General features: G+C 44.2%; 3 protein-coding genes across 4 annotated transcripts; 2 read left to right on the top strand and 1 right to left on the bottom strand.

The window, feature by feature from the left end:
- Positions 1–10966: 10966 nt before the first annotated feature.
- LOC127765623 (polyol transporter 5-like) lies at positions 10967–13801 on the top strand. The gene is made up of 2 exons (XM_052290567.1): positions 10967–11407; positions 11504–13801. The coding sequence occupies exons 1-2, from the start codon at positions 11284–11286 to the stop codon at positions 12943–12945; spliced, it is 1566 nt and encodes a 521-aa protein (XP_052146527.1). The 5' UTR covers positions 10967–11283; the 3' UTR covers positions 12946–13801.
- Positions 13802–15454: 1653 nt separating this feature from the next.
- LOC127765620 (vicilin-like seed storage protein At2g18540) lies at positions 15455–18391 on the top strand. Its single transcript, XM_052290563.1, has 5 exons — positions 15455–15920; positions 16066–16256; positions 16410–16490; positions 16589–16936; positions 17026–18391. Exons 1-5 carry the CDS (start codon positions 15455–15457, stop codon positions 17911–17913), a joined length of 1974 nt encoding a protein of 657 aa, XP_052146523.1. The 3' UTR covers positions 17914–18391.
- Positions 18392–18411: 20 nt separating this feature from the next.
- On the bottom strand, positions 18412–23741 carry LOC127765625 (COP9 signalosome complex subunit 4). 2 transcript variants are annotated; one of them, XM_052290569.1, is made up of 14 exons: positions 23464–23741; positions 23219–23370; positions 21718–21821; positions 21570–21630; positions 21403–21495; positions 21213–21313; positions 20843–20951; positions 20092–20136; positions 19938–20006; positions 19764–19855; positions 19646–19688; positions 19259–19318; positions 19043–19102; positions 18412–18715 (listed from the first exon to the last, which is right to left on the bottom strand). In XM_052290569.1, the coding sequence occupies exons 1-14, from the start codon at positions 23597–23599 to the stop codon at positions 18641–18643; spliced, it is 1200 nt and encodes a 399-aa protein (XP_052146529.1). In that variant the 5' UTR covers positions 23600–23741; the 3' UTR covers positions 18412–18640. The 2 variants fall into 2 exon arrangements, with proteins under 2 accessions (XP_052146529.1, XP_052146528.1); XM_052290568.1 differs by having other exon boundaries at positions 23219–23741.
- Between the last annotated feature and the right edge of the window lie 780 nt (positions 23742–24521).

The raw sequence follows: 24521 nt of genomic DNA on the forward strand, positions 1-24521 counted from the left end.
GGTCCTTTGGAACTAGTATATCGCTATTTTTGATTTGAAACGAAAAAAAAAATCTAACATGTCAAGGATATGGATACCACATACCTAATAGTAATTGACTAAGCTCGGTGGGACCCACCATGTACCAAGTCTTATACGGAATCATACCTCATATATAGAAGGAGTTCCGGATAAGGAATGATGAATAGAGTTTTACATAGAAACGACAAAGGACTACTCAGATCGTATCCATATTTATCTCCCTAGTTTTACTTGGACAAGAAAGCACCTATGGGTATAAATACAAGCCCCCTTAGGAGGAGAGAGGACACCCACCATAGACGCACAATACACAAGCCAATATACGCGAAGACAAGTCGCCTGATATCAACATCAGATATAAGCCTAGACATACCTCATACGGTGCCTACGGAAGCCGGCAAGAGGGATCTAGCGTCATCGGTGATCTCGACGAGTTCGTGCTCAAGGAGGAAGACTACCCTGTCGTCGACTACGAGTTGGTTATCTAGCTGCCAAGTCGATGACAGTTAGATATGTTATCCCAAATATTGTACTTGTATGATACAGATGAATAAAGGAGCAACACTGGCTTCGGCCAACAGGATGTAGGGCTATTACCTGTCAGATAAGGGGCCCGAACCTGTATAAAAATCCCTGTATCCATCTCTTTTACCTCAATCTCGCATATACCTTGGTACCGACGATCCCCATACCATCCAAATACCGTAGTCGCAATATCAAACGTCGACATAATATCATTATTTTTCTTTATACAGCGTACACCCTTTTCTTTAAAGAGGTGTTTGAAGTAAATTGCATTACGAGTACACGAATTTAAGACAAGATATGAATACGAAATTGCAAAGAACTCATTTCAGTATATTAACTTTGTGTGGTGCATATGAACTAGGCCAAATGGCATATCATTATCATGTCTAAGCTAAGTTGGACAATATTTAGGATACCACATATACACGTCACTTTAGAAAACGATTTTTATGGCTCCCTTTTTTATTAGACGGGCTAAAAGAAACTCTGTTTGTAAAAATATTTATAAGGTGCCCAGTACAGTCCCGTATGTGAAAATCCATTTTCGCTAACAGACCTCTTAAAGTAATGCCTGCAAATCTAACCGCCCTCATCTTCTTCCTCTCTAAATCTTCAAAATTTTCCTCATCCTTATCTCCTCACCTCCTTATCCTTATATCTCTCTCAACTCCCCCCCTCTCTCTCTCCAATCTCTCAACTCTTCTCTCCCTCGCCTCCCCCTCCTTCGTCCCTCCTCCGCGCGCCCTCTCAACTCCATGAGCAGGAGGGTCGGTGGTTGACGGCAAGCACGCTCAAGGTTCAGGGGCTCAGGAGCGGCGACACAGAGGAACTTCAAGCGGGTGACGACAACAGCGGCCTTAGGAGTGTCTGTGATGCGGATCCACCGGTGGGGACCTCGGTGACATCGGACCCGCCAGTGTTGACTTCCGCTATGGTGGATCCGATGTCGGGGACCTCGAGCGGGTGGCAGCGGTCTTGCTTAGGAGCGGCGTCAGCGGGCTCGGTGACACAGATACAATGGTGGCAACCTCAGCGATGGTGCATCTAGCACGAAGGAGATCGAAGACGGCATGGGCGCCTAGCATCACTGCGGCGATGGTGTGGTGGCTAGGGTTTGCTAGGATGCATGGGAGCTAGGGTTTGATTTTGGAATTCTTTTTTTTTTCACCGAAATTCTTTTTGCATATGGGTGGCATAATGCACTCACCTGCGAAAATCCCTTTTTTTCACTCAATTGCGCTGCCTGACTGGAAAATTCCTATTTTCGCAGACATATGGATGCAAGCGGGTAGGCATTCCTATTTTCGCAGACACATGGATGCAAGCGGGTAGGCAGCTGATTTACCCGCTTACGGAAAATGGGATTTGTCCGCTTGCGAAAATGATTTATTATGTAGTAGTGTGTAAAGAGAGATCATGTGTCATACTATATTTGCAAAAAACATTTGTCACTTTATTATATTTTATTAGTCATATGATTTTATTATTACATCTCTTCTTTATTTTTATGCGTCCTTATATAATCAACATATCGTTTTTTTTAAAAGGAGATATTAGGGAATAACCTAATATCAAATAACTAAAAGGGGTAAGGCTTCGAACCCAGACCAGCTAGCCCACCACCTTATGGAGCTAGCCAGAAAATCCCTGGGCGTTTCTCGACATGGTGTCCTTACATGTATGCCTGTGTGGTATCCTAACATCCAAATTAGGAAGATTAACCATATTGTGCCATTTTGATCTTGGTCCCACGTACCACACGAGTTAGTGTATTAGGATAAACGCTCCACAAGTTGAATTTGCCCGGTTTAAAGAGTACATAGAGATGAAATATCTGGTATTTTAATTAAGGGGGTAAATCGAACTGCTGTAAAAATTCAGAGGGTTAATTTGAACTTTTTTCACCAGTCTAAAAAAAATTTGAACTTTTTCCGATTGTATATCCACCTTATAATAAACTCGTAGCTCATATACTGTTAGAGTGTTAGTGTTAGTGATTTCATCCTTACAGGGTCATAGGAGGCTTCTGGATTAATGCAAAGTGCTAGAAAGTAGGAACAATTAAACTGAAAGTGCACCAAATCTAGCCTTGGACCACAAGGTAGTTGAATTGTTCAATAGTACTACTGTAGTTCCTACAAAATTATCGTGGAACTATAAATTACCTTACTCATACAAACATCTGGTTACTTTCCGCCGCCCCACTTATTGGGCATTATGCATGTTCTTATCATATCATAAAGTAGAGAATTGCTGGCAGGTTTTCATATGCCATGGGTCGATCATGACTCTCCACAACAAATTTGTGCGACTATCGTTGGCTTCTTAATCACATCAGGTCCCGATTTCATGTCTGCAGATGATACAGAAGTTATTAAATCCAGGGAAGTCCTTCTTCGTGTAATTACTCCTTTTGTCTTGTTGATGAGGCACCAGCAGGCTAATAACCCAAAAGCGCACCTGTCCTGTTTGAATATTCCCAGAGAGCCACCAGACTATGTCCAGATCATCAAATGTGAATGGACCCAGCAAATTTGTATGTACCAGAAACTTTTCCCCAGTATAGGGTGTGTTTAGTTCCACGTCAAAATTGAAAATTTAATTAAAATTAAAAGTTTGAAGAAAAAAGTTAGAAATTTATGTGTAGGAAAGTTTTGATGTGATGAAAAAGTTGGAAATTTGAATAAAAAGTTGGGAACTAAACCAGGCCATAATTGATGTGTTTGTTTTACGTACTACATGTTACATCTGGTGAGTTGTAGGTACTTCCTCCGTTTCACAATGTAAGACTTTCTAGCATTGTCCACATTTATTTAGATGTTAATGAATCTAGACATATGCATGTGTTTAGATTTATTAACATCTATATGTATACGGGCAATGTTAGAAAGTCTTACATTGTGAAACGGAGAGAGTACCTGGCAAATGATTTGTACATATATGCAGTACCATGTATGCCATTTCCTCCGTAGGCATTGCCGACTTCAGCCCCGGCGAAGGCGTTGCCGACTTCAACTCTAGCAAGGCAACAAAAGCTAAGCTCGTCCCTTTTGTGTAGCTTAAACCTTTCAAGAAAAAGCTGGCTTCTTCACACTGAATCTTTCTGCTCTTCTAGGACTAATAATTCTACTCCCATCATGATGAAAGCTTGACACCATATGTACTCGTTAGCATGATCCAATAAGCACAAGGAGTTCCATCGACATCTGTTACGTAGGATTGATTTGATTCCCTACTGTACCAAAATTTGATGTGGTCAAAATTTTAGCAAGAGAACCTACAAAACCAAAACATATGGTGCACGCATGACCGCATGCATGGCTCTGAGGAGCTCCGTCGTCAGTGTCAAGTTTTGCACTGTCCTTAGCGCAAATGAGCCTACAGCTCGATCTACAGCCATGCTGATATCGTTGATCGGAACATCGAAACTACACTTCACCTACCGTTCCAACAATTGATGGCCACCAACTCCTTCAGAGCTCTAATCAACGTGACGATGTCCGGATGCGTAGCGCGTCGTCTCGAGAAGTTAATGCACTTCAACTCCGTGATGCTCGTGGGCATCAAGAGCCCAGCGCACCGGAACGTCGGAAACGACCAAACGAGCGCCGCGTGAGACCCCCTTCCCTCCTATTCCCGGCTGTTGCTACTGGACTCCGGGAGCCCCGGTGTAACACGCACACTGGCAACTGGGCCCCGCGGTGAACTCCCTCCTCGCCTATCCGGGCCTTTGTTCGTCGGCCGGCACAAGTTGCGCTTGGCCCGTGCGATTGGGCCTCTTCCGTGCCGTCTCCCCGCTTGCTGCTGGCATCGGGCCGCTGGGGCCGCAGCGCTTCCGGCCTCCGACGCTCCGATGTAGTGGCAAGCGGCAGGCCGATTTTGTGCGACCGCTTTGCTAAGCCCAAGGCCACCCTGCGCTCTTTTTTTTTTTCGAGAACTCTCTGAGGTCATTGAATATCGATGCGCCAATGCGCAGAAGTTTCGTCTGAAGAAAAAGTAGGTTAACCCCTGTTAATTTGTCAGAACATTTCTAAAGTGTACAATTTTTGAACAAAAAGTACGTGACTGGTCTTAACCACTGTTAATTTGCCGTAACATTTCTAAAGTTTACGATTTTTTTTTGTTAGGGGACACCCTACAAACTGAGTAATTTAGTGTAGGACATCGTACTGATTGTACTCCCTCCGTCCCACAATATAAGAGATTTTGATATTTTGCTTGCACGATTTAACCACTCGTCTTATTTAAAGTACTTTCGATAATAAAGTAAGTAAAAAAATAAATAATAGTTTTAAATTTTTTTAATAAGACGAATGGTCAAACAGTGTAAATAAAATGTCAAAATCCCTTATATTATAGGACCGAGGGAATATTATTATTTCAAAGCTAAATGGAGAGAAACACTTTGAGAACAAAAAGCATCGCAAGACACCGCAGCGATTATTGTTACTAATTTTTAGGCTAAATAGAGAAAAACAATGAGAAAACAAAAATGCCCGAAAATAATAGAGATAATAAAATAATCACTACAATATCTTATAGCAAATTAAAAGTTTTGGGGTGTCCTAAGATCAAACCATGTTTTAGCTGTGTCCACCGGTAGAGAACATACTAATATTCATATTCCTGCAGCAAATTTTGTCAGTTTTGTGAGATAACCGAATGGTATTTGCTTTGCGGGTATGCGGCCAGCCGACGACCATCGTTATCTAGAGTATATTACTCCCATCTCTGATAGACTGATACCATATGATCCATTTATATTGTATCAGTTCAGAAATGGTGATGTGAGGATGGAAGTCCGTACACGTCGATACGCCAGTTTCGTGGTTCTCTTCTTGGTATTCAGGCCCAATTGAATAAGGCCTACGGGCGTGCAATCATCTCCTCTTGCCTTCCTGTGATCACTCTCCATATTTCTTCTCAGAAGGGACGTTGTCGCGAAAGATTCCAGCGACGAATAGACGGGCCAGCGTATTTAGTCAATAAACTCCAACTAGTGGATGGGGATAAGGATTTTCTATACCTAGGTGCCATAACACCCATCATTTATATGCGACTTAAATAGTTATAGAAAAAATTTAAAAAATTTAATAGCATCGATTGTGATGATATAAGTCTATACACAAGCATGCATGACTAAATTTGATCTACAACTATAGAAACAAAAATAATAAAATCAGATAGTGAATAGTATATGTACAACGCAGATAAAATTTGTTATTTTTATTTCTTCATATGTTGATTGAATTTAGACTTGTATGTTGATATAATATCTTATATTATCATAATCTATCTTATTAAATTTTATAAAAAATTTTATAACTTTTTAAATTACATGCATACACCTAGATACCATGGCACCTAGGTGTAGAAAATACTTTCCACTAGTGGATGGGCGATCTATACCGTTCTTTTTCTTCTTTTACCCCGGCTGCACTAGCTAGCAGCGTAGCTAGTGCGGTGGCCGTTTTCCTCCGTTTCCCAATCAGCTTTCATCTTTACACGCAATGGGGAAGGATATCCACATGAACATCTCAGTTACTCAAGCAGGACGCAAGCGACTGATATCCTCGTCACATCGTATAACAACCTAAGATGACCACTAGCACTAGCATGCAAGCTTTAACCATTGCTTTTTTGCATCTATCTGTATGATTACTGTACTTATTTTCGGCATCGTTTTCTGTCAGGAAGCATACGGTTGCACTGGAAATGTGGAGCTATCCCCGTAAAGAGAAGTTTTATGTTTGAACTTAAGTGTTTAGTATCCATTATTTTATGAAATTATCCACGGGTAAGAGCTCCAAACATCCTTCCTTTTTTCCAAGTAATATGTAGTTCTTCCAGAAAAAAATAAAGAGGAAATGCATTTTTATTGAGCAACTTTTAGGGCTAACCCTTAACTATTTTTTGGAAGGACCCGCAAGTATAAAGTGTAGTATCTAACACAAAAACCATTCATATTACAGAGTGGTGACTGGTATGGGCACCAAAAAACAAAACTTTTTCGTAAGCTTGATCTAATCGGCAACAGTGCATTGGTGCGACTACTGTTCTACTACCGGTCCAACCGTCTTGCCTCCGACCCTCTGTTGGTCCGAAACCTTATACGCCTGCCCTTTGGTCCGACCATCATAACCCAAAATAACACAAATCAAAGAACTTATTGAAAGTAGATCAATCTTATTGCTTCTAATTGTCTTTACAAAGTGCAAACTCTCTTAACTTTCAAACTCGAATAAAAATCCAGGCTAAGACTCTAATTTTCTCATAAAACTATTCTCTACAAAAATCGATACCGATAGCCTATACCTCTCATTTATTTATATCCTGATGTGGTTGCACAAAGCCATGAATTCAAAATGGATAAATATTCCTAATCCCCTTGGAAACTCACCCGCACATGTACCAACTTATCCTATTACAATTCAAACTCCAATCTTCTTAAATTTGGACCTCTTCCCGATTTAACTCCGCTTCTCATGCGCACACAATCTCTCACGTATGTCGTATGGAATCTTTAGCACCGCGTACATTATTCTCGAGTCTTAGTATCCCACGTGATCTCCTTGATTATCCGGATATCGACTTCTCCCAAGTTAACTCTCGATTCATCAGTGACAATTTTCTCCCGAGGCCTCAAACAACACCTACATATAAATAAATTATGAAACCATATCCGAGCATAAATTCTTTCCTAACTTGGCTCAACATTAGCACACGTACAATAGTATATCTTACGTATAGAAATAATCTAGAAGTCATAAACATAAAGCAATTACAAAAATCCATAAAAACAATCTGAAACCGACTCCAGGCTAGAGTCAGTCGATCGAATTGTCGGACCGGTCTATCGGACCGCAACTTTACCTTCTCTCCAACCGGCGTCACCAGGCCAGTCCGACCGTCACATCATCCAGCGACAAAAACACTGTGCTTGGTTAGTGCCCGGTTTGGCTGGTCCCATCCAGAGACAAATTCCAATTTACTAATAGATCACCAAATCATCAAAACCAATATACCAATAGTTCATCATAAAAATAATACTCAAAACATTGCATTGATTTCACGTAAAGTTTACTGAATGCAAAAGATTACAGCACACTTCAGAGATCAGATTTAGCAAGTACTATCAAATATGTTATGTTAAACCTAAGCTGATCCGTGCACTAAAGCAACAAGCAAAATTTGGAAGATATGGTACACAAATGAAGTTAGGAAAAACCTCAGGTTAAATGACGTTGTGGTCTAATACGTGGTAGGTGCGAGTCAAATTTCTGACGCAAGACAAGACCAAAATGGAGTGTTTGCAAGATTCTGCAACTTATAAATTTAATTACTTCGTCCGTAGCTAAAAGACTGGAGCTGATCGATCAGCGCAATCTAATTGAATCGCCGTGAAGGCACTGTCGAGCGAAAACAAACAAGTAGTAATATACTTAGCCAGTCGTCATCAATTATTCGAAAACAGACAAAGGTTAACAATTTTTTCCATGCCATTTCTCCGGCCGGCTGGTGGCTTTCATTGACGCCGGGAGTCAAGGATGCTGCTTCACTGAAACTGATGGGCGATACCGAGCTAACCATACGCGCGTCGTTGTGCATGCACTCCCGGAGAGGTTGTCGCCACCAGCTCCCAGTCTCCTGCACGAGCTCACTGTCACGTACTGTGCTGTCCCAGATGATTTTTCGCTGATCAATATTGCAGTCAGACAGTCAGACCCGTCTAATAGCGGCGTCAGGCTGTCATGGATGCTTGCCAGTTATCATGTTGAAATTGTGTACCATGGAAAAAAAGGGAATCAGATGTTGAACTGGTTTTACTTTTCTATGTTCAACACACAGCCTCCGGAACTTCTGGTTGGAGACAGGCCATGAAGGCTTCGTTAGGATTGCCCAAGCAAAGCAAGTCCACATGAGTGACAAAGGGGCAGCAAAACTTGGTGAAACAAGAAGAGGGCACGAGGCAAGTCCACATGAGTGCGAAGCGTGGTGAGGCATAGCGGAGCAACCGAAACCACATGGGTGGCGAAATGCAGCGCCTAATGAATTAGGCGAAGAGCCATCATAGCTGCGGAGGTCAAGGCCGAGGAGCCACAAGCACAAGGAAGCAATTTTGCTATATATTTATAGTTAAATTTTCTCTCAAAATTTCGTCAACTATAATTGCCTTATATTATAAGTATAATTGCATTTAAACTTGCATATAACTTATATGTAACTCTAATATAATTTTCACATAATTTTGAACCGTTAGATTTGCTTCAAAAATTCATGCAAGCGGGGAAGAAAAAAAAAACAACAGTGCGCACATTGGTGAGGGGATTTTGTTTCGCGACATCCGCTTTACGAGTATAGAGTGGTACGGTGGTGGGATTTTGAAAAGCTGCATACAAGTTGTATTTTATAGCTACAATGTAATTATACTAGAATTATATTATATTTATATCTGATAAATTTAACAAATGTATAGATAGTGCCAAAGAATACCTTCATAAGGGCATCGGCACGGTTAAGGCCCATGAAAGCCACCTAGGTAAAATATGCTATCACAGGCCTAGAATGTCCCTCTAAATATTCCTATCAAAGAGATAATTATGTAACACTCTGAACAAGTAAAACCTTAGGAAGCTAGAGCTACTTAATACATACTTCACTCACTCAGTAGAGAGCATATAAGAACAAAAATAACTTGGGATTTATTTACCATGCTTGTAACCTATAAATAGATCCCAAGTGATATGCTATAAGGACATATTTTAAAATCAATGCACTATTTCAAAATAAATGTTCGTCTTTCGACAACACTTAAATTGTTGGAGTGAAGAGTCACCAGAACAGGTGACGGAAGAAGCAAAAGCAGAATGCATGGCATGACACACAACCAAACCCAAGAGATTCTTTTTTTAGATAATAACCCAACCCAAGAGATAAATCAACAAAAACGAAAATTGAGCAATCGCCCCCAATTACCAATGTAAGTAAAAAAGATTGTCATTTTCCCTGTGAGAATAGAATTGGTTTAGTCCATGTTCTAGTTCGACAAACCTATAGGGCTATGTGTCATGCAGTCTACACTAAGTCACTGACCGATAGTGGGCAGCTTGTTGGACCCCAAGAATAGCGGGGCCGCATGGTTTTACCGCTAGAATAATATATTAGTCCGAAGAATAGCAGGTGACGGTAGTACGTGGCATCGACGAAGTAGGGTCCTATTATTCAACACCTTCGGCCATGTGAAAACGACGATATACATGAATAGTCTAAGGATGCACTTCGAATTTGGAGTTCTTGATTCTCTAAGATCGTTTCTTAAGAGGTATTTTTTTTCTAAAAAAAGAGTTAGATATTCTTTATGTATTAATATCAAAAGTACTTATAACGACCTTTTAGCATTCATAAGGAGGTACTAGTACTTAGAAGTTAAAAGGGTAATTAAAATAGATAATTTCATAATTTCAGCCTCTCAAGTATTTCTTTCTTCAGAAACATCCTAGCAATGTCCACCATCACCTTTTGCCGGAGGTATCCGTCGAGTCCCTCGTCATGACTACTACTTCGATGTTAATAGGGAGGACCTCACTAGTGGGGCTCTGCTCGACATGTGGGTCTGCGTAAAACACAAGCTCGAGCTCACCAGTGCTAGACAGCCAACTTTCTTTGCCCCATCTCTAACTGGCTATTCCTCCAACACCTCGGCTCGAGCCATTTTGCACAAATATGTGGGATGCTTTCTTTCTCCGTTCTCTCTTATCACTAACCAAGCCATGGATATTCAAGTAGTTGTTGCTAACACCGTCTACATAGAAACATGGACCGAGGAACATAATCCCAAGTCCCAACGACATCTAATGAGCTCGCATGCGCAGTGTATATTCATTTGAATATAGAGGCTGGATTTCTATACACTATCGAAAAAAAATGTGCAGCCACTCTACTATATCTCTTGGTCTCCATTTGCCACTAAGGGGGCTGATGCAGAAGAGGCCAATCCTCATGTAGCTTGGATCTGCAATAGGAAGTGGCTTGAAAGCTCTGGAGCACCGTCTCCACCGTAATCCCCTTCTTTGGCAATCTCTCCTACCATGGTGACAACTTCGGTGAGAGCCGTTGCCTGCCGCACCACTGTTTGATCGGTGAGAGAAGAAAGAGGAACATGGGGAGAGAGTTAACTTGTGACTCAAATTAGATAATTGCCCTTCCACCTCGACCACCTCTTGTACTTGATCGATCTAACCTTCGCTAGTCACAACAAGACAATACCTCCGGGTACCATTCTTTTATAAGCCGTTAGATCTACTTAAATGGATGGTGTGTATACAAGGTATTCATAGGCACCGAGAGGCATCAAATATGATAAAAATCATTCTTTGGATATATTTCACTTGGTATTAAAAAGCAAAACAGGCAAGGGAAATTTTTCAAAAAAAGGTGAGGGAATAAAACAAAACTTAAAAAAAAGTGTGTTTAATGTGCATTCTTTTCATGTACAAAAATGACGATCACAGCCTAGACACAATGACACACACGGCCGTTTGCAATTCGAGCGGCATTTCTAGTCCAACGGTACACAGGTCCCTCGGTATCTGCGGACGAAGACCTCATATAAGAGCGAGAGGAGGTAGTGGCACAGGGCGCGCAGCAGCAGCAGGAGTTAGCGCCGCACATACGTACGGCCAGTAATCCCACACAAACTTGATCCATCCGAGCTCCCGCGCCGCCTCTGCCACCATGTCGAAGGACGACTCCTCCGACGTCCCTGCCGCCGAGGCGCCGGCGAAGCGTGCCCCCCTCAACAAGTACGCCCTCGCCTGCGCCATCCTCGCCTCCATGAACTCCATCCTCCTCGGCTACGGTACGTGCAAAAAACCGCACATCACACCCTGTGCTCAGAACCAGGAGAAATGTGCAAGCGTGCTAACAATAATCTCGTTTTTGGTCGATCGAGCAGACATCTCGGTGATGAGCGGCGCGCAGAAGTTCATGAAGAAGGACCTGAACATCTCGGACGCGAAGGTGGAGGTCCTCGCCGGCATCATCAACATCTACTCGCTCGTCGGCTCGCTCGCGGCGGGCCGGACGTCCGACTGGATCGGCCGTCGCTACACCATGGTGCTCGCGTCGGTCATATTCTTCGCCGGCGCGCTCATCATGGGCCTCGCCCCGAGCTACGCGATCGTCATGCTCGGCCGCTTCGTGGCCGGCGTGGGTGTGGGCTACGCGCTCATGATCGCGCCGGTGTACACGGCCGAGGTGGCGCCGACGTCCGCCCGCGGCTTGCTCACGTCGTTCCCCGAGGTGTTCATCAACGCCGGCGTCCTCCTCGGCTACGTCTCCAACTTCGCCTTCTACCGCCTCCCGCTGCACATTGGCTGGCGCGTCATGTTCCTAGTCGGCGCCGTGCCGCCCGTCTTCCTCGCCGTGGGCGTCCTCGCCATGCCGGAGTCGCCGCGGTGGCTCGTCATGCAGGGGCGCATCGGCGACGCGCGACGTGTCCTCGAGAAGACCTCCGACTCGCCGGCCGAGGCCGAGGAGCGGCTCGCGGACATCAAGAACGCGGTCGGCATCCCCGAAGGGATCTCCGACGAGGACGAAGTTGTAGCCGTCGTCCACAAGAGCAGGGGCTCCCACGGCGAGGGTGTCTGGAGGGACCTGCTGCTCCGCCCGACGCCGGCCGTGCGCCGCATACTCATCGCCTGCCTCGGCCTCCAGTTCTTCCAGCAAGCCTCCGGCATCGACGCCGTCGTGCTGTACAGCCCGCGGGTGTTCGACAACGCGGGCCTCCACTCCGACTCCGACTCCATCGGAGCCTCCGTGGCGGTGGGCGCCAGCAAGACGCTCTTCATCCTCGTGGCCACGTTCCTCCTCGACCGCGTCGGCCGGAGGCCGCTGCTCCTCACCAGCGCCGGCGGGATGGTGATCTCGCTCGTCACGCTGGCCTCGGCGCTGCACATGATCGAGCACCGCCCGGAGGGCCAGGCGACGGCGCTGGTGGGTCTGAGCATCGCGATGGTGCTGGTGTTCGTGGCGTCCTTCTCCATCGGGATGGGCCCGATCGCGTGGGTGTACAGCTCGGAGATCTTCCCGCTGCGGCTGCGCGCGCAGGGATGCGCGCTCGGCACGGCGATGAACCGGGTCGTGAGCGGCGCCGTCAGCATGTCCTTCATCTCGCTCTACAAGGCCATCACCTTCGCCGGGAGCTTCTACCTCTACGCCGGCATAGCTGCGGCCGGGTGGGTGTTCATGTTCTTCTTCCTGCCGGAGACGCAAGGCAGGAGCCTGGAGGACACCGTCAAACTCTTCGGCGGCGATGGACGTGACGCGAACGGTACTGTGGGAAGGGAAGACGGCCATGGGCAGAACAAGTCCACTGAGTTGACTACTCAGCAGTGAGCCAGTAACCAGTGAGGGCTACTAGTACAGTAGTACATGATCTACTCAGCAGTGACCAGTGAGGGCTACTATTACATACCCTCTCCGTAGGAAATCGTTTAGCATAACGTTTAAGTCAAACCTTGAAAATATAAATCATAAGTAACTCTTAAGTTGTTAAGTTTGAAAATGTAAAAATTATATGAATAGGTTTGTCTTGAAAAATACTTTTATAAAAGTATACATATATCACTTTTTAATAAATATTTTTATAAAAACAAGAAATTAAAATTGTGTTTTAGAGACCATGTCACTGTTCAAAACGACTTCCTTTACGAGTATGGAGGGAGTAATAATACTACTCCGGTGTGCAATTAGTGACCGTGTAAGTACAAAAGCTTCGGTAAGGAAAAAAAGATTTCATCTGCCGCAGGTCGTCCCCAAATGCTCGTGATGAACCTTGATTTCATTCTACGGAGCTTGGGCAAAAATCGATGTGGTGTGTATCGATTATCTTCGGCGATCGAAGTTCCGTTCCAAGAGCGGGGATACATCTGGGAGTTTGTAACGTAAGTTAAGGTTCGGATTTGCCCGTGTCGTACTTAATAACCAGGTAGCCTGTCATATCTTAACGGTGCCATATTAGTAAGAACGTTTGCCTAGTCCTTGCTGGACAGTCCGTAAGGTTGATTTTTCTCTGTGGTTGAATATCGAGACAGCCGAACCGGCCGGTTACATATGTTCTCCGATCTCCTTCGAGATTGCTAAGGGGCGATCGATCGCCTCTAGCGATCAGGTTTTGTATCCCCCTCTCTCCACCTGTTTTCTTTTTCGGCACCGTATTACTTTCCTATTTTAGTAAATTTATGCACCTAAAGTTTGTACACCTCAAGTTTACATATCTAAAGTTTAGAGACCCAAAGTTTATAAGTCAAAAGTTTATATATCCGATTCAAATTTGAATTTTGAATTCAAATATTTTTATATATAGTATTTCTATACACTTAAAGTTTATACACCAAAAGTTTATAGACCCAAAGTTTATAAGTCAAAAGTTTACACACCCGTTTCAATTTGAGTTTGAATTTAAATATTAATTTATAGACCCAAAGTTTATAAGTCAAAAGTTTACATACCGGTTTCAAATTTGAATTTGAATTCAAATATTAGTTTATAGACCCAAAGTTTATAAGTCAAAAGTTTACATACCCGTTCAAATTTGAATTTGAATTCATATATTAGTTTACAGACCCAAAGTTTATAAGTCAAAAGTTTACATACCCGTTCAAATTTGAATTTGGATTCAAATATTAGTTTATAGACCCAAAGTTTATAAGTCAAAAGTTTATATACCCGTTTCAAATTTGAATTCGAATTCAAATATTTTTTATATATATTCTCAAAAAAATATTTTTTATACATAGTATTTTTATACATAAATTTTTCCAATTTTCTTTTTTTTTTATTTTTTTAAAATTTTATGGTGCACTGTAGTAGGGAGAAGAAGAGGAGGAGGAAGAGGGAGAGACCATATAGGGGAGGGGCGGGCTTTGTTCATTAGCCACACCCCTTTGCTCCTTTTTTTTCAGCAAACGGCTTTGTTCATTTACCTGGTGGATATTATGAAAATTAATTTTTAGGTAAGATCTATTTGCTACTTTCTCCGTCCTACTCACTCAGGTGCACACACGTTTTAGATTCAACTCTTTAAATATTTGATTAATAAATAATTTATTATAAATTAAATTTATTGGATGAAAATAATATTATTGGATTATCATTTAAATTTATTGAAAAATCTTCTCTACACCTTGTTTGTGAATTTACTCTAGATAGATTTTTATTTCAACTCAGTCATAATGTAATTACTTCTAATGCTATAGAGAGCTACTTCTACTACATAGCTAAGGTACTTCTATAATTTAAATAAATTACTTTTAAGTTAATAAAATATTTGAATATGTTCAATATGGATCATGTTTTGTCACATATTTTATATAGAGTACAATGATGCAAATAGTTAAAGAGGATAAAAGAAAAACATGCACCTTAGGCCAAAACGGATTTATATATGGGATGGAGTAGTCTCCGATTAGAACTAATAAAGCACTATCGTGCACGTGGGCGAAGTTCTTTTTGTCAAGGCAATGAACAGTTCAAGAGAAATATTACGGCCCAGCAACCAGCATACAAGCAGGAGGCCTGGAGCCGGCCCAGAAACACTTCAGGACTCAGGAGCGTGTGCGGTTCAAAGTCGGGTAATGCAACTCAAGCAGGGCATAAGACTACGAGAGTGTCGGATGATCCAGTCGGTTGGTCCATCCATCCAACGGTTAGAAGGCGAGGAGAGAAGTGCCACCAGGATGAGGATTGAGGGAAGGACACACACCGCGCGGTCCAGTTCACCTCACCGCGCCACCGGAGCCAAGTGGCCAGCGCAGCGCACCCGGTCTCACGCGGCGCACCGTCACGAACCGCATCGGTCCAGCGAGCTATCACCCCTCTGTCTTCACCAGGCCACGTCGCGCCCATGCACGGTGACACCACGCCACGCCACCCCCACGTCGCGCGCGCGCCTCCCATCGCCTGCCTATACATTATCGACCGCCGAGGCCTCTCCGCTTCGCCTCGCATCGCACCCCACACCGCGGGACGATCTATCGGTCAGAAAAAGCGAGCAGAGCGGTGGGGGAGAATGGCGGTGGCGGCGGCGACGGTTCGATGGCTCGTCCTTCTCCTGGCCGTGTCGGCGGCGGCCACGGCGTCGCGCGAGAAGTGGTGGCATGGCGCCGGCGGCGAGGCGAGTGGTGGCGGCCACCTCGTGCAGAAGGAGTGGCGGAGGGTGGTCGCCGCGAGCGACGCTGGCCTGGTGACGGCCGTGGATGTCGCCGACGCGGCCGGCACCGCGTACCGGCTGCACTTCATCACGATGAGCCCCGGGACGCTGTTCCTCCCCGTGCAGCTGCACGCCGACATGGTGTTCTACGTGCACAGCGGTGGGTACTACTACTACGTAGGCAGCTACTGTTTCCCTTCGATCAACAAGCATATGAGCACACTGACGATGAAACTTATGGCGTCCTTTTCTTAAACTAAACGTGTTTATGTGACTTGATTAATGCTGTGGCTGCTGCGATATAGGGAGGGGCAAGGTGACTTACATAGAAGAAGGGGACAGTGAATCAAGTTCGCTTCAGGTGGAGAGGGGGGACGTCTACAACTTCGATCAGGGTACCATCCTCTACATTCAGAGTAACGCATGCGGCACGAGAGAGCGCCTTCAAATTTACGCCATCTTCACCAGCGACAGCATCAACGCTGATGACCCAAGGGTACGTAACTACGTCTATCAATATCAAAGTATCAACAACCTTTACATGATTTTTTTTAATAATGAGATTACACGCATGATTCAAAGTTAATTGTTTGGTGGCCAGTGGACTACTTAATTTCGTCTGAACAAAATTTAACCAACGGTTTTGCAGCATCCGACATCAGAAGTTTATTCCTGTGTCAGTGACCTGTTGAAAGGATTTGAAGTAGAAGTCCTTCGACCGGGCTTCGGGGTAAGTGTTACTAGAATAAATCGTAATTCATGGTATGCATTACACACATGTTTTACCCTTTTGAAAATCTAAAACCATTGTGCTGTTCATCTTCTAAGGTTCCCCGCGAAGTTGTGGAATCCATCAAATCGACCAAAACCCCGCCGGCGATCATACCGTATAATCCAGAGGAGGAGGACGAGGACGACTCGTCAAATTGGACGGAGGAAATCACCGACGCGCTGTGGGGAGTGCGAGATCCTCACTTCCTGAACAAGAAGAAGAAGGACAAACAAAAGGACAAGCACAAGGGCAAGGACAAGAAGTCCAAGAGCAAGGCCTTCAACTTCTACTCCGGCAAGCCGGACGTCGAGAACTGCTACGGATGGAGCAGATCGATGACCAACCGAGACCTCGAGACCTTGCGGGGATCCAGCATTGGCATGTTCATGGTGAACCTGACCACGGTAATAATGTCGTACATAAGCGGCCACATTTTCAGCTTGCTTTATCCTGGAAAGAGACCAAATGTTTGTTTCGTCTCTTCGATTTGCAGGGCGCCATGATGGGACCTCACTGGAACCCGAGAGCGACCGAGATCGCCGTCGTGACCCAGGGCGCGGGGATGGTGCAGATAGTCTGTCCCAGCATCCCGTCCGGCGAGAGCAAGAAGCATCACCACGATGAGGAGGGCGGCCGTGGCGATCACGGCCACGGCGGCGGCGGCGTCCGGTGCAAGAACTCGTTGTTCAGGGTGAAGGAAGGCGACGTGCTCGTGGTGCCGCGGTTCCACCCCATGGCGCAGATATCCTTCAACAACGACTCGTTCGTGTTCGTCGGGTTCAGCACCGACATGGGCCACAACCACCCGCAGTTCCTCGCCGGGAGGCACTCCGTCCTGCAGGTGATCGGCAAGGAGATTCTGGCGCGGTCGCTCGGCCAGGACAACTCCACCAACGTCGGGAGGCTGCTGTCGTCGCAGCGCGAGTCGACGATAATGGCGTGCACCTCCTGCGCGGAGGAGCTGGAGAGGAAGGCGGAGGAGGAGGAAGAGGGTGGTGGAGGGAAGGGGGAGAAAGAGCGGGAGGAGGAAGAGAGGAGGCGGCGGGAGAAAGAGGAGGAAGAAAGGAGACAAGAAGAGGAGAGGAAGAGGAGGGAAGAAGAAGAGAAGGAAAGGAGAGAGCGGGAGGAGGAGGAAAGGAGGCAGAGGGAGAAGGAAGAGAAGAAGAGGAGGGAGGAAGAAGAGCGGAGGAGGAGAGAAGAGGAAGAAGAAGAGCGGAGGAGGAGAGAGGAAGAGGAGGAGGAGCAAGAGGATGGAAGAGGAGATGAGCCAAAACCGAGGAGGGAAGAGGAGGAAGGAGACTGGGGAGAGCGGCAGATTCGTTTGCCCAGGAGCTTGAAAAAACGCTTCATTGGTATCAAGGGCAGGCTCTCCAGTGGCTAAGCAAGTGAGCACAGAGGGACATTTGGAGGTGAACGCGTCCAGCTACAGTAGTTTCTGCGTAAATAATGCTGGTCTTGCTCGTGTAGAGGCCGGCCTGCATACTACGTGCGTACTTTCGTTTCTTCCACTGTGTCGTGATGTAGCTGAGTTAAATAAGCTGTTGATGTGTATAATCGTAGCCTCCTCCCTTCCAAGAACCCGCCTGTAAACGGTTAAGCTGTTAATGTGTATAAACGTAGCTTTCCTCTCATGTTATTTGGGCCGAGACTTGGAGACAGAAATCGAAGCACCTTCAAACAGGATCACTGTACCTAGCCTCCAATGGCTCGAGAAGGATGAGAGCCCTGCTCCAAGTCTGCAATCTACCCGCTCTTGCAATCGTCTGTCTCACCGTTCCTACTAAGCAATCACTCACACTAAACCCACTCCGATCGGGGCTCGATCTGAGTATCCTGTCCCAACAACCATCATCATACCAGAAGAAAACAAGGCATAAAATGCTATCACGATCAATTTTGGTTTGTGATATAATGCCATTACGGCGCCACTGCCTTAATCTATCCAGCAGTTCACAACTTCACATGTACCGATCACCGACTAATTGTGCCCAAAATTCGTTCCGAAACATGACTGGTACTCGCAGCTGCGAACATCTGTACAAAATGTCCATGAGGCCTGACGCCGTGACCACAGTTCTCACGAGTACCATCGAAGCAACTTGAAGAGCTCACACAGGAATAGCCATTCCCTTGCTTGACATGCTGTCCAGAATGTCGTTCAGCGCTTGGCACAGTCCCGCAATCTGAAACCACATCCGAGGTTTAGCGATATGTATGTGGCTGTGTTCTCCCCGGCGCACGCTCGTATTGTTGCATAATTAATTAAGTATTAACTTTTTTTTTTAATTAATTAAGTATTAACTTTTTTAAAAAAAGATTAATATGTTTTTTAAAATAACTTTTATATAGAAAGTTTTTTATAAATCACACCGTTTAGCAGTTTGAAAAGTGTGCGCACGTAAAACAAGAGGTGGGTTGGGAAAATGGGGAAAGAGATATACTTGTGCAGAAAAAACTGGTGCCTAAGCTAATGCTAGAAACGCCAAGCACGAGTGTGCGGGTAAACTAACCTGTTGGTCCCACTGCTGCAGCTCTTCAGTGTCATCCTCAAAATGTATCACAGCTTCAACCTGTAAAATAAGCCAGGCGAGTTAATCTCATAACAACTTGAATTAAACCAGAAACGGTAAAACATGGTTACAGTAAGTCTATTTCAGATGTCTGCTCGAAATGGTGGAATAGTATGAATATCAACATAAGGATTAAGGAAGTCATATGAATAAAACCTGATCAATTGAACCTCGCATCCTATCTTCATAAATCATTCGCGATGCTATCTTTTCAGCCTGCCAGCATCAAAATCAGTTGCAGTAAGACTCCAATTTGAATACTTTCATATTTAAAATCAAACATAAATAAAGAATTTACAGAGAAAATGCCAGTTCTTCCTGGTACCAGTTACAGGCCAGATGATTTGAACTATCCTATTTGATTTTAAATTGTGAAATTCGGTGGTTCTTCCCAGTTTGACTAGTTTCCAGCAAGTACCACTCAGAACCCATATATTCCAAATTCTTTTCTTTTTCTTAGTCATATGGACTTTGTGTGAATCTGTCTTTATAAACATGAAATGATGTATCATATCAACAGGCAAAATTAACCAAAATACTAACCTTCCTAGGGTCAATGCCCAATAATGCTCCAAGCTCATCAAAGCTACAGAAATAAATCAATAGTTGATCAGAATGATAAATCACAATGACCCAGGAAAATTTCAATGCAAAAACTAACCTGATATTAGTGTAAAGTTTACTGGCACTAAGGAGGTTATGCTCAATCATTGCCCGGTCAAGCACAGTAGACTTATCTGGTAACAGAGCTTTCTGTTGAACAGAAGAAAAATCCAGTCAATAAAATTACAAGCTACTACTACAAGTTATCTTGGAAGAGAGTATGTTCACTAACTTGATGCGGTCTCAGCTCCTCTGCAAATGCTTCAATTTCTGGTTTCCTCAAAATCCTTTCAAGAAAGACCTACACATTTGAAGTAGAAGGCCTGTCAATAAAGGGAGCTTATGCTCCAAATATAAATGCCAGGGGAGTATATCAAGATAGGCACCTTCTGCAGTATTGGGTATATCTTCAACTTTGAGCATCTCTCATCCTAAAGGGAAAAGACAGTATAAAATCATGCCACGAGTCATAATTTAAGCACCGCTATAATGAGAAAAATCAGATGCAAAACAATTGTATTTTCATGCTACTACAATGTTGATACAAGGTGTTGGTTCATTTGATGACCATGGTTACAGATTGGTCAACATCAAACAGTATGAAACTATAAACTACCCACTGAAACTGGATGCTAGCATATTTATTAGTTTAGCAGAACTATAAAAAAAATCCTAAATAACTATTTGAAAGGATCTTGATATTAGTAATTCAATATCAAATGGGTTAAGTTTTTGTATAATGATGCCACATTCCAATGAGTTCGGAGACAATTCCTCTGTTTCGATATACATACTTTTTTCCCCGGAAAACATAAATTTTGGAGTGTACCAAGAATGATGTACAGTAAATGGGAATACAAATCACTGCGTAAGGGAGAGAAGCCACAGCATGTATATCATAGTAAGCTAAAGCCACAACCTATGGTGCTCCATAACAGAAACCAATCAATATCGATACAGAGCTCTGCAGAGCATCTGATAATTCAGATTTGTCCATTTGATAAACATGGCACAGGGAAAGGGCAAAGATGATTACGATAGTATGATACATAAAAAGTTATTGCAGACAATAAATGACATGTAGATATAACAAGCACTGCAAACCAGAATGTTATGATAAACCAACGAAGCAAATACCTTGTACAATGTAGCAAGAACACGAGATCGTTGCGGACCAGCACCAGCCAATATTGTGCATGTCACAGCAGCACTAAGAGCTTGCTCCAAAGCATTTTCATCGATCTCTCTGAGATCACATGCAGAGTGTTCCATCAGGAATTTTTATAAGTAGTATCAGCTGCTAATGTAACAACTGTAAAATTTAAGTGGAAATATCCAAGATGTTAATAGCAAGGGGGCAGGGGAATTGGAAAATATATAATGTATTGCTAGAAGGGTGCAGAAATAGAGTAGTCACCACAGAACAAGCAAACTACAGATAATGGAGATAAGAAACACATGAATTGAAAAGGGAAACAAATCTGCAACTATGTAGAGAAAATCTTACTCGTCACCAATTTGGCGTTGTTCAATCTGAGAGATGTCATAGTATCGAAGTGCAGCTTCCAAGAATCTTCTCTTCAGATCCAAAATTCTAGCGTAGCATACCTTAAATATATATAAAAAAAGAAGAAAATAAGTAAAAGTGTCTGTTTTAATGTAGACAAAAATATTGAACTGAGCCAGCATCAACAAACCTTGTACTGTAAGTTCAGAAGTTCTTGGTGACTGTTTGTTACCAAAAATGAAGCTTTGTTAATAAAAGCTTCAGCATTAACAGAATCATCATCCTATAAATGAAGAACTAAATTAGTAAGCTGGAAATATGTACCATTAAAGCCAACAGCAAACAAACAATGCTAACCTCTAAATAAAGTCGTGCAATCTGGACACATTTGGATAATTTGTTTGTGTCATCCAGCATCCTGATAATTTAAATTTAAATCAGATGCTTCATGTCCTGAAGAAAAAGCCATACACATGTTCAGAAAGAAAAGTAAGTCAGTTTCTACCTGATCCCTGAGTCCAAGTCAATCCCACTAAGCATCTGTGCAGCTTTTGACCATTGTTGTTCAGACTCATACAGTTCTGCAAGCTTCTCTCTAATCACTACCACCTGTCAAATCATAAACAGCCAAATAGAAGATTAAGAATATTGCAGAATTTCCCTGCATAATACCAACAAAGGTCAAACAAATGTAACAGTTAGTTTGTTCGGAAGTTTGGTTAAGCTTGCAAGAAAAAATGCCCAAAATTGGCATAGGGTAAATTATAAAGATACTAATACGGAAGACCCATTATCACACCAACAAACATGAATGTATATATTGTTACATTGTTCATAACAACTTTACATCATTATGTCAAATTGGGCCGCTCTTCATAATCTTCTAAAACTAGGAATCTTGCAGAAATAACACGAGTAACCACTTCAATAAAACAAATCCACAATTGCATTGAGTTGTTCTGTGGTTGACAAAGATGAAAGCTGACAGTATAAATTGAAACTTATGCAAGAACTCTTATCAACCAAAAGGCAACCTAGAGTAATTACATTTCTGTAGCATGCACACGGCACAAATCATGTGGAAGCAACAATTATTTGTATTGCACTACTATCCTTTCTTATAGCAATCACTATAAGCTATAAAAGAACAAAAGACAAAGAACCTAAAGAAATACTGTTATCATATACAAAATGATTTGTTCCAACACACAGCACAGATACATCCTAATCAGATGCGCTCCAAACATAGCATTACATAGTCGATTTCTGCATCCGTAAAAACTCAACGCTTAATGAACAATCATTAATTTAACATGTACAGTGTCTTTATAAATATGTTATATGTTAAAATCACTAGGAAGATGAGAAATACAAAGCATTTACACAAGGCCCCACCATCCCAGGCAATGCGCAGAATCATGCATTGCATTCCAGACAAGTTTCTTTCCTATTCAGACCCCTAACTAACACCAGTCACTTCATAGCATTGCGTGGTCATGTAATACTTTTCTTCATGTACACTACCACCAGGGGAACAACTAGTCTCCATAAATTAATAAAATGGGCTGGCAAGCTGTGTGGCATTAGCCAAACCCATCATCACTCCATCTCATGCTCTAGCTTAACCATTGGCTGACATCATTACCAAGTACAAACATTCCTCCAAAACTAAGAGTTTGGCAGGCAATGAATTCCAAAAATGAACCATGCCATACTCGCCTCGATAAACTTGTCCAAACGAAGTAAGGTAGCGGCATCATCTCCATGCACTGTGTGGAGTCATGAGCCCTTGCAATAACATTATGCCACATGACTCAAATTGATATCACAAAAGCGACGGTTACGGCTCCACTACCATACATATAAACTATAATCATCACCGGGGAAAAAATCCATGAAAATTTGTACCAATTCTACCCACTATACAGTAAAACATATGTATTCAGAACTTACTATATGGCTAGCATTGACGATTTGAAACCAAGGGTATAAACAAAGGTGCCAACCTGCTCCTCGAAGGAGACCACACGAGGCTGGATCTGCGTGAGCGCGTAGTGCGCGACCTCCTTCTGAGCCTCTGGCTCCAACCTCCCAAGCTCCTGGGCGAACGTCTGCAGCAGCTGCCGCGACACCACGAGCGGCACCTCGTCGGAAACCACTGCGGCCGCACCGAACCCAACCGTCACACCCGAACCAGAACAAAATCCATACGAATCAACAGGTAAAGGGGCAAAGATAGAGGGCTCGTTACTGTGGTCGAGGAAGCGCTTCGCCTGCGAGATGTCCGGCGGGGAAGACGAGAGGACGGAGGAGAGGATGTGGCGGTACTGCTCGATCTTCTGGCGCTGGTCGGCGATCGCCGCGGCGCTCGCGAGGGCGTTGTCCATGGCGCCGCCCGCCGCCTCCGATTCCGCGATTGCGCCGGAGGGGTCGGAGACTGTAGCCGGCGTCGGAGGAGAAGGGGGGCCTAGGGTTTTGGGTGGCGTTTGATCTGCGGGGAAGATGGGAGGAAAAGCTCGGGGAATTGGGGAGCAAGACGGCTTCCACGGGCTGGGATGCTTTTCTTCGTGGGACGTACGGTATCTGACGGGATAATGGCCCAGGATCAACTGGGTTGGGCCTTTTTCTTCTAGAAATTCACCCCAGTTACACGTAATAAGTTCACTTTAGGTCCCTCTATTTGTCGGTCTGTCTAATTTTCGTCCTTTGACCGCAAAACCGGGTATGACCCGTCTCCCAACTTACAAAAACCGAGCAAACAAGGTCCCTCGGCAGTATGGAGGGCGGTTTTGACCGACGTGGCGTCTACGTGGCGTCTACGTGGCGCCTACGTGGCTCCTTTGACTAGGTCTTTGTCCCACGTGGTATTCACATGGTGATTACGTGACAATTTTATCTCAAAAAATAAATAAATATAGTGGGACCCATATGTCAGCTAAAAAGAATTAAAAAGGTGGGGCCCATGTGGTCCCACATGTCAGCCTCCCTCTTCTCTCTATCCCCCCTATCTCTCCCCCTATACACTGTCGGGAGAGAACGGCGAGCGGCGGCGTCGAGGGGGTGACGGGCAGAGCGGCGACGAAGCGAAGCGGCGTGGCGGCGGGCGGTGGATGGAGCAACGTCCTCTCCATGCTGCTCAGCACCGGCGCGTTCGTGCCGTTGCTGCCGCGGCAGAGCAGCGGCAGCCACGATCGCAGCAGCGACACCCGTTGCTCGGCAATGGCGCCCTTGTCTTTGTTCCCTCCAGGGCTCAGCTGGAATTCCCTCGAGTTGGCGTGCTTGAACAGGAACACTGCACCCAATGGAATG

The sequence above is a fragment of the Oryza glaberrima genome, chromosome 3 (genome assembly GCF_000147395.1).
Source record: "Oryza glaberrima chromosome 3, OglaRS2, whole genome shotgun sequence".
NCBI lineage: Eukaryota > Viridiplantae > Streptophyta > Magnoliopsida > Poales > Poaceae > Oryza > Oryza glaberrima.

Excerpts from the sequence above, each read along its gene's own strand:
- LOC127765623 (XM_052290567.1), top strand. The coding sequence starts at position 11,284 with ATGTCGAAGGACGACTCCTCCGACGTCCCTGCCGCCGAGGCGCCGGCG. Across the intron at positions 11,408-11,503 it reads CTCCATCCTCCTCGGCTACG|ACATCTCGGTGATGAGCGGC; the intron begins GTACGTGCAAAA and ends TCGATCGAGCAG.
- LOC127765620 (XM_052290563.1), top strand. The coding sequence starts at position 15,455 with ATGCACGGTGACACCACGCCACGCCACCCCCACGTCGCGCGCGCGCCT. Across the intron at positions 15,921-16,065 it reads GGTGTTCTACGTGCACAGCG|GGAGGGGCAAGGTGACTTAC; the intron begins GTGGGTACTACT and ends GCTGCGATATAG. Across the intron at positions 16,257-16,409 it reads TCAACGCTGATGACCCAAGG|CATCCGACATCAGAAGTTTA; the intron begins GTACGTAACTAC and ends ACGGTTTTGCAG.
- LOC127765625 (XM_052290568.1), bottom strand. The coding sequence starts at position 23,599 with ATGGACAACGCCCTCGCGAGCGCCGCGGCGATCGCCGACCAGCGCCAG. Across the intron at positions 20,007-20,091 it reads TATACCCAATACTGCAGAAG|GTCTTTCTTGAAAGGATTTT; the intron begins GTGCCTATCTTG and ends TCAAATGTGTAG. Across the intron at positions 18,716-19,042 it reads TGCAGCAGTGGGACCAACAG|ATTGCGGGACTGTGCCAAGC; the intron begins GTTAGTTTACCC and ends ATGTGGTTTCAG.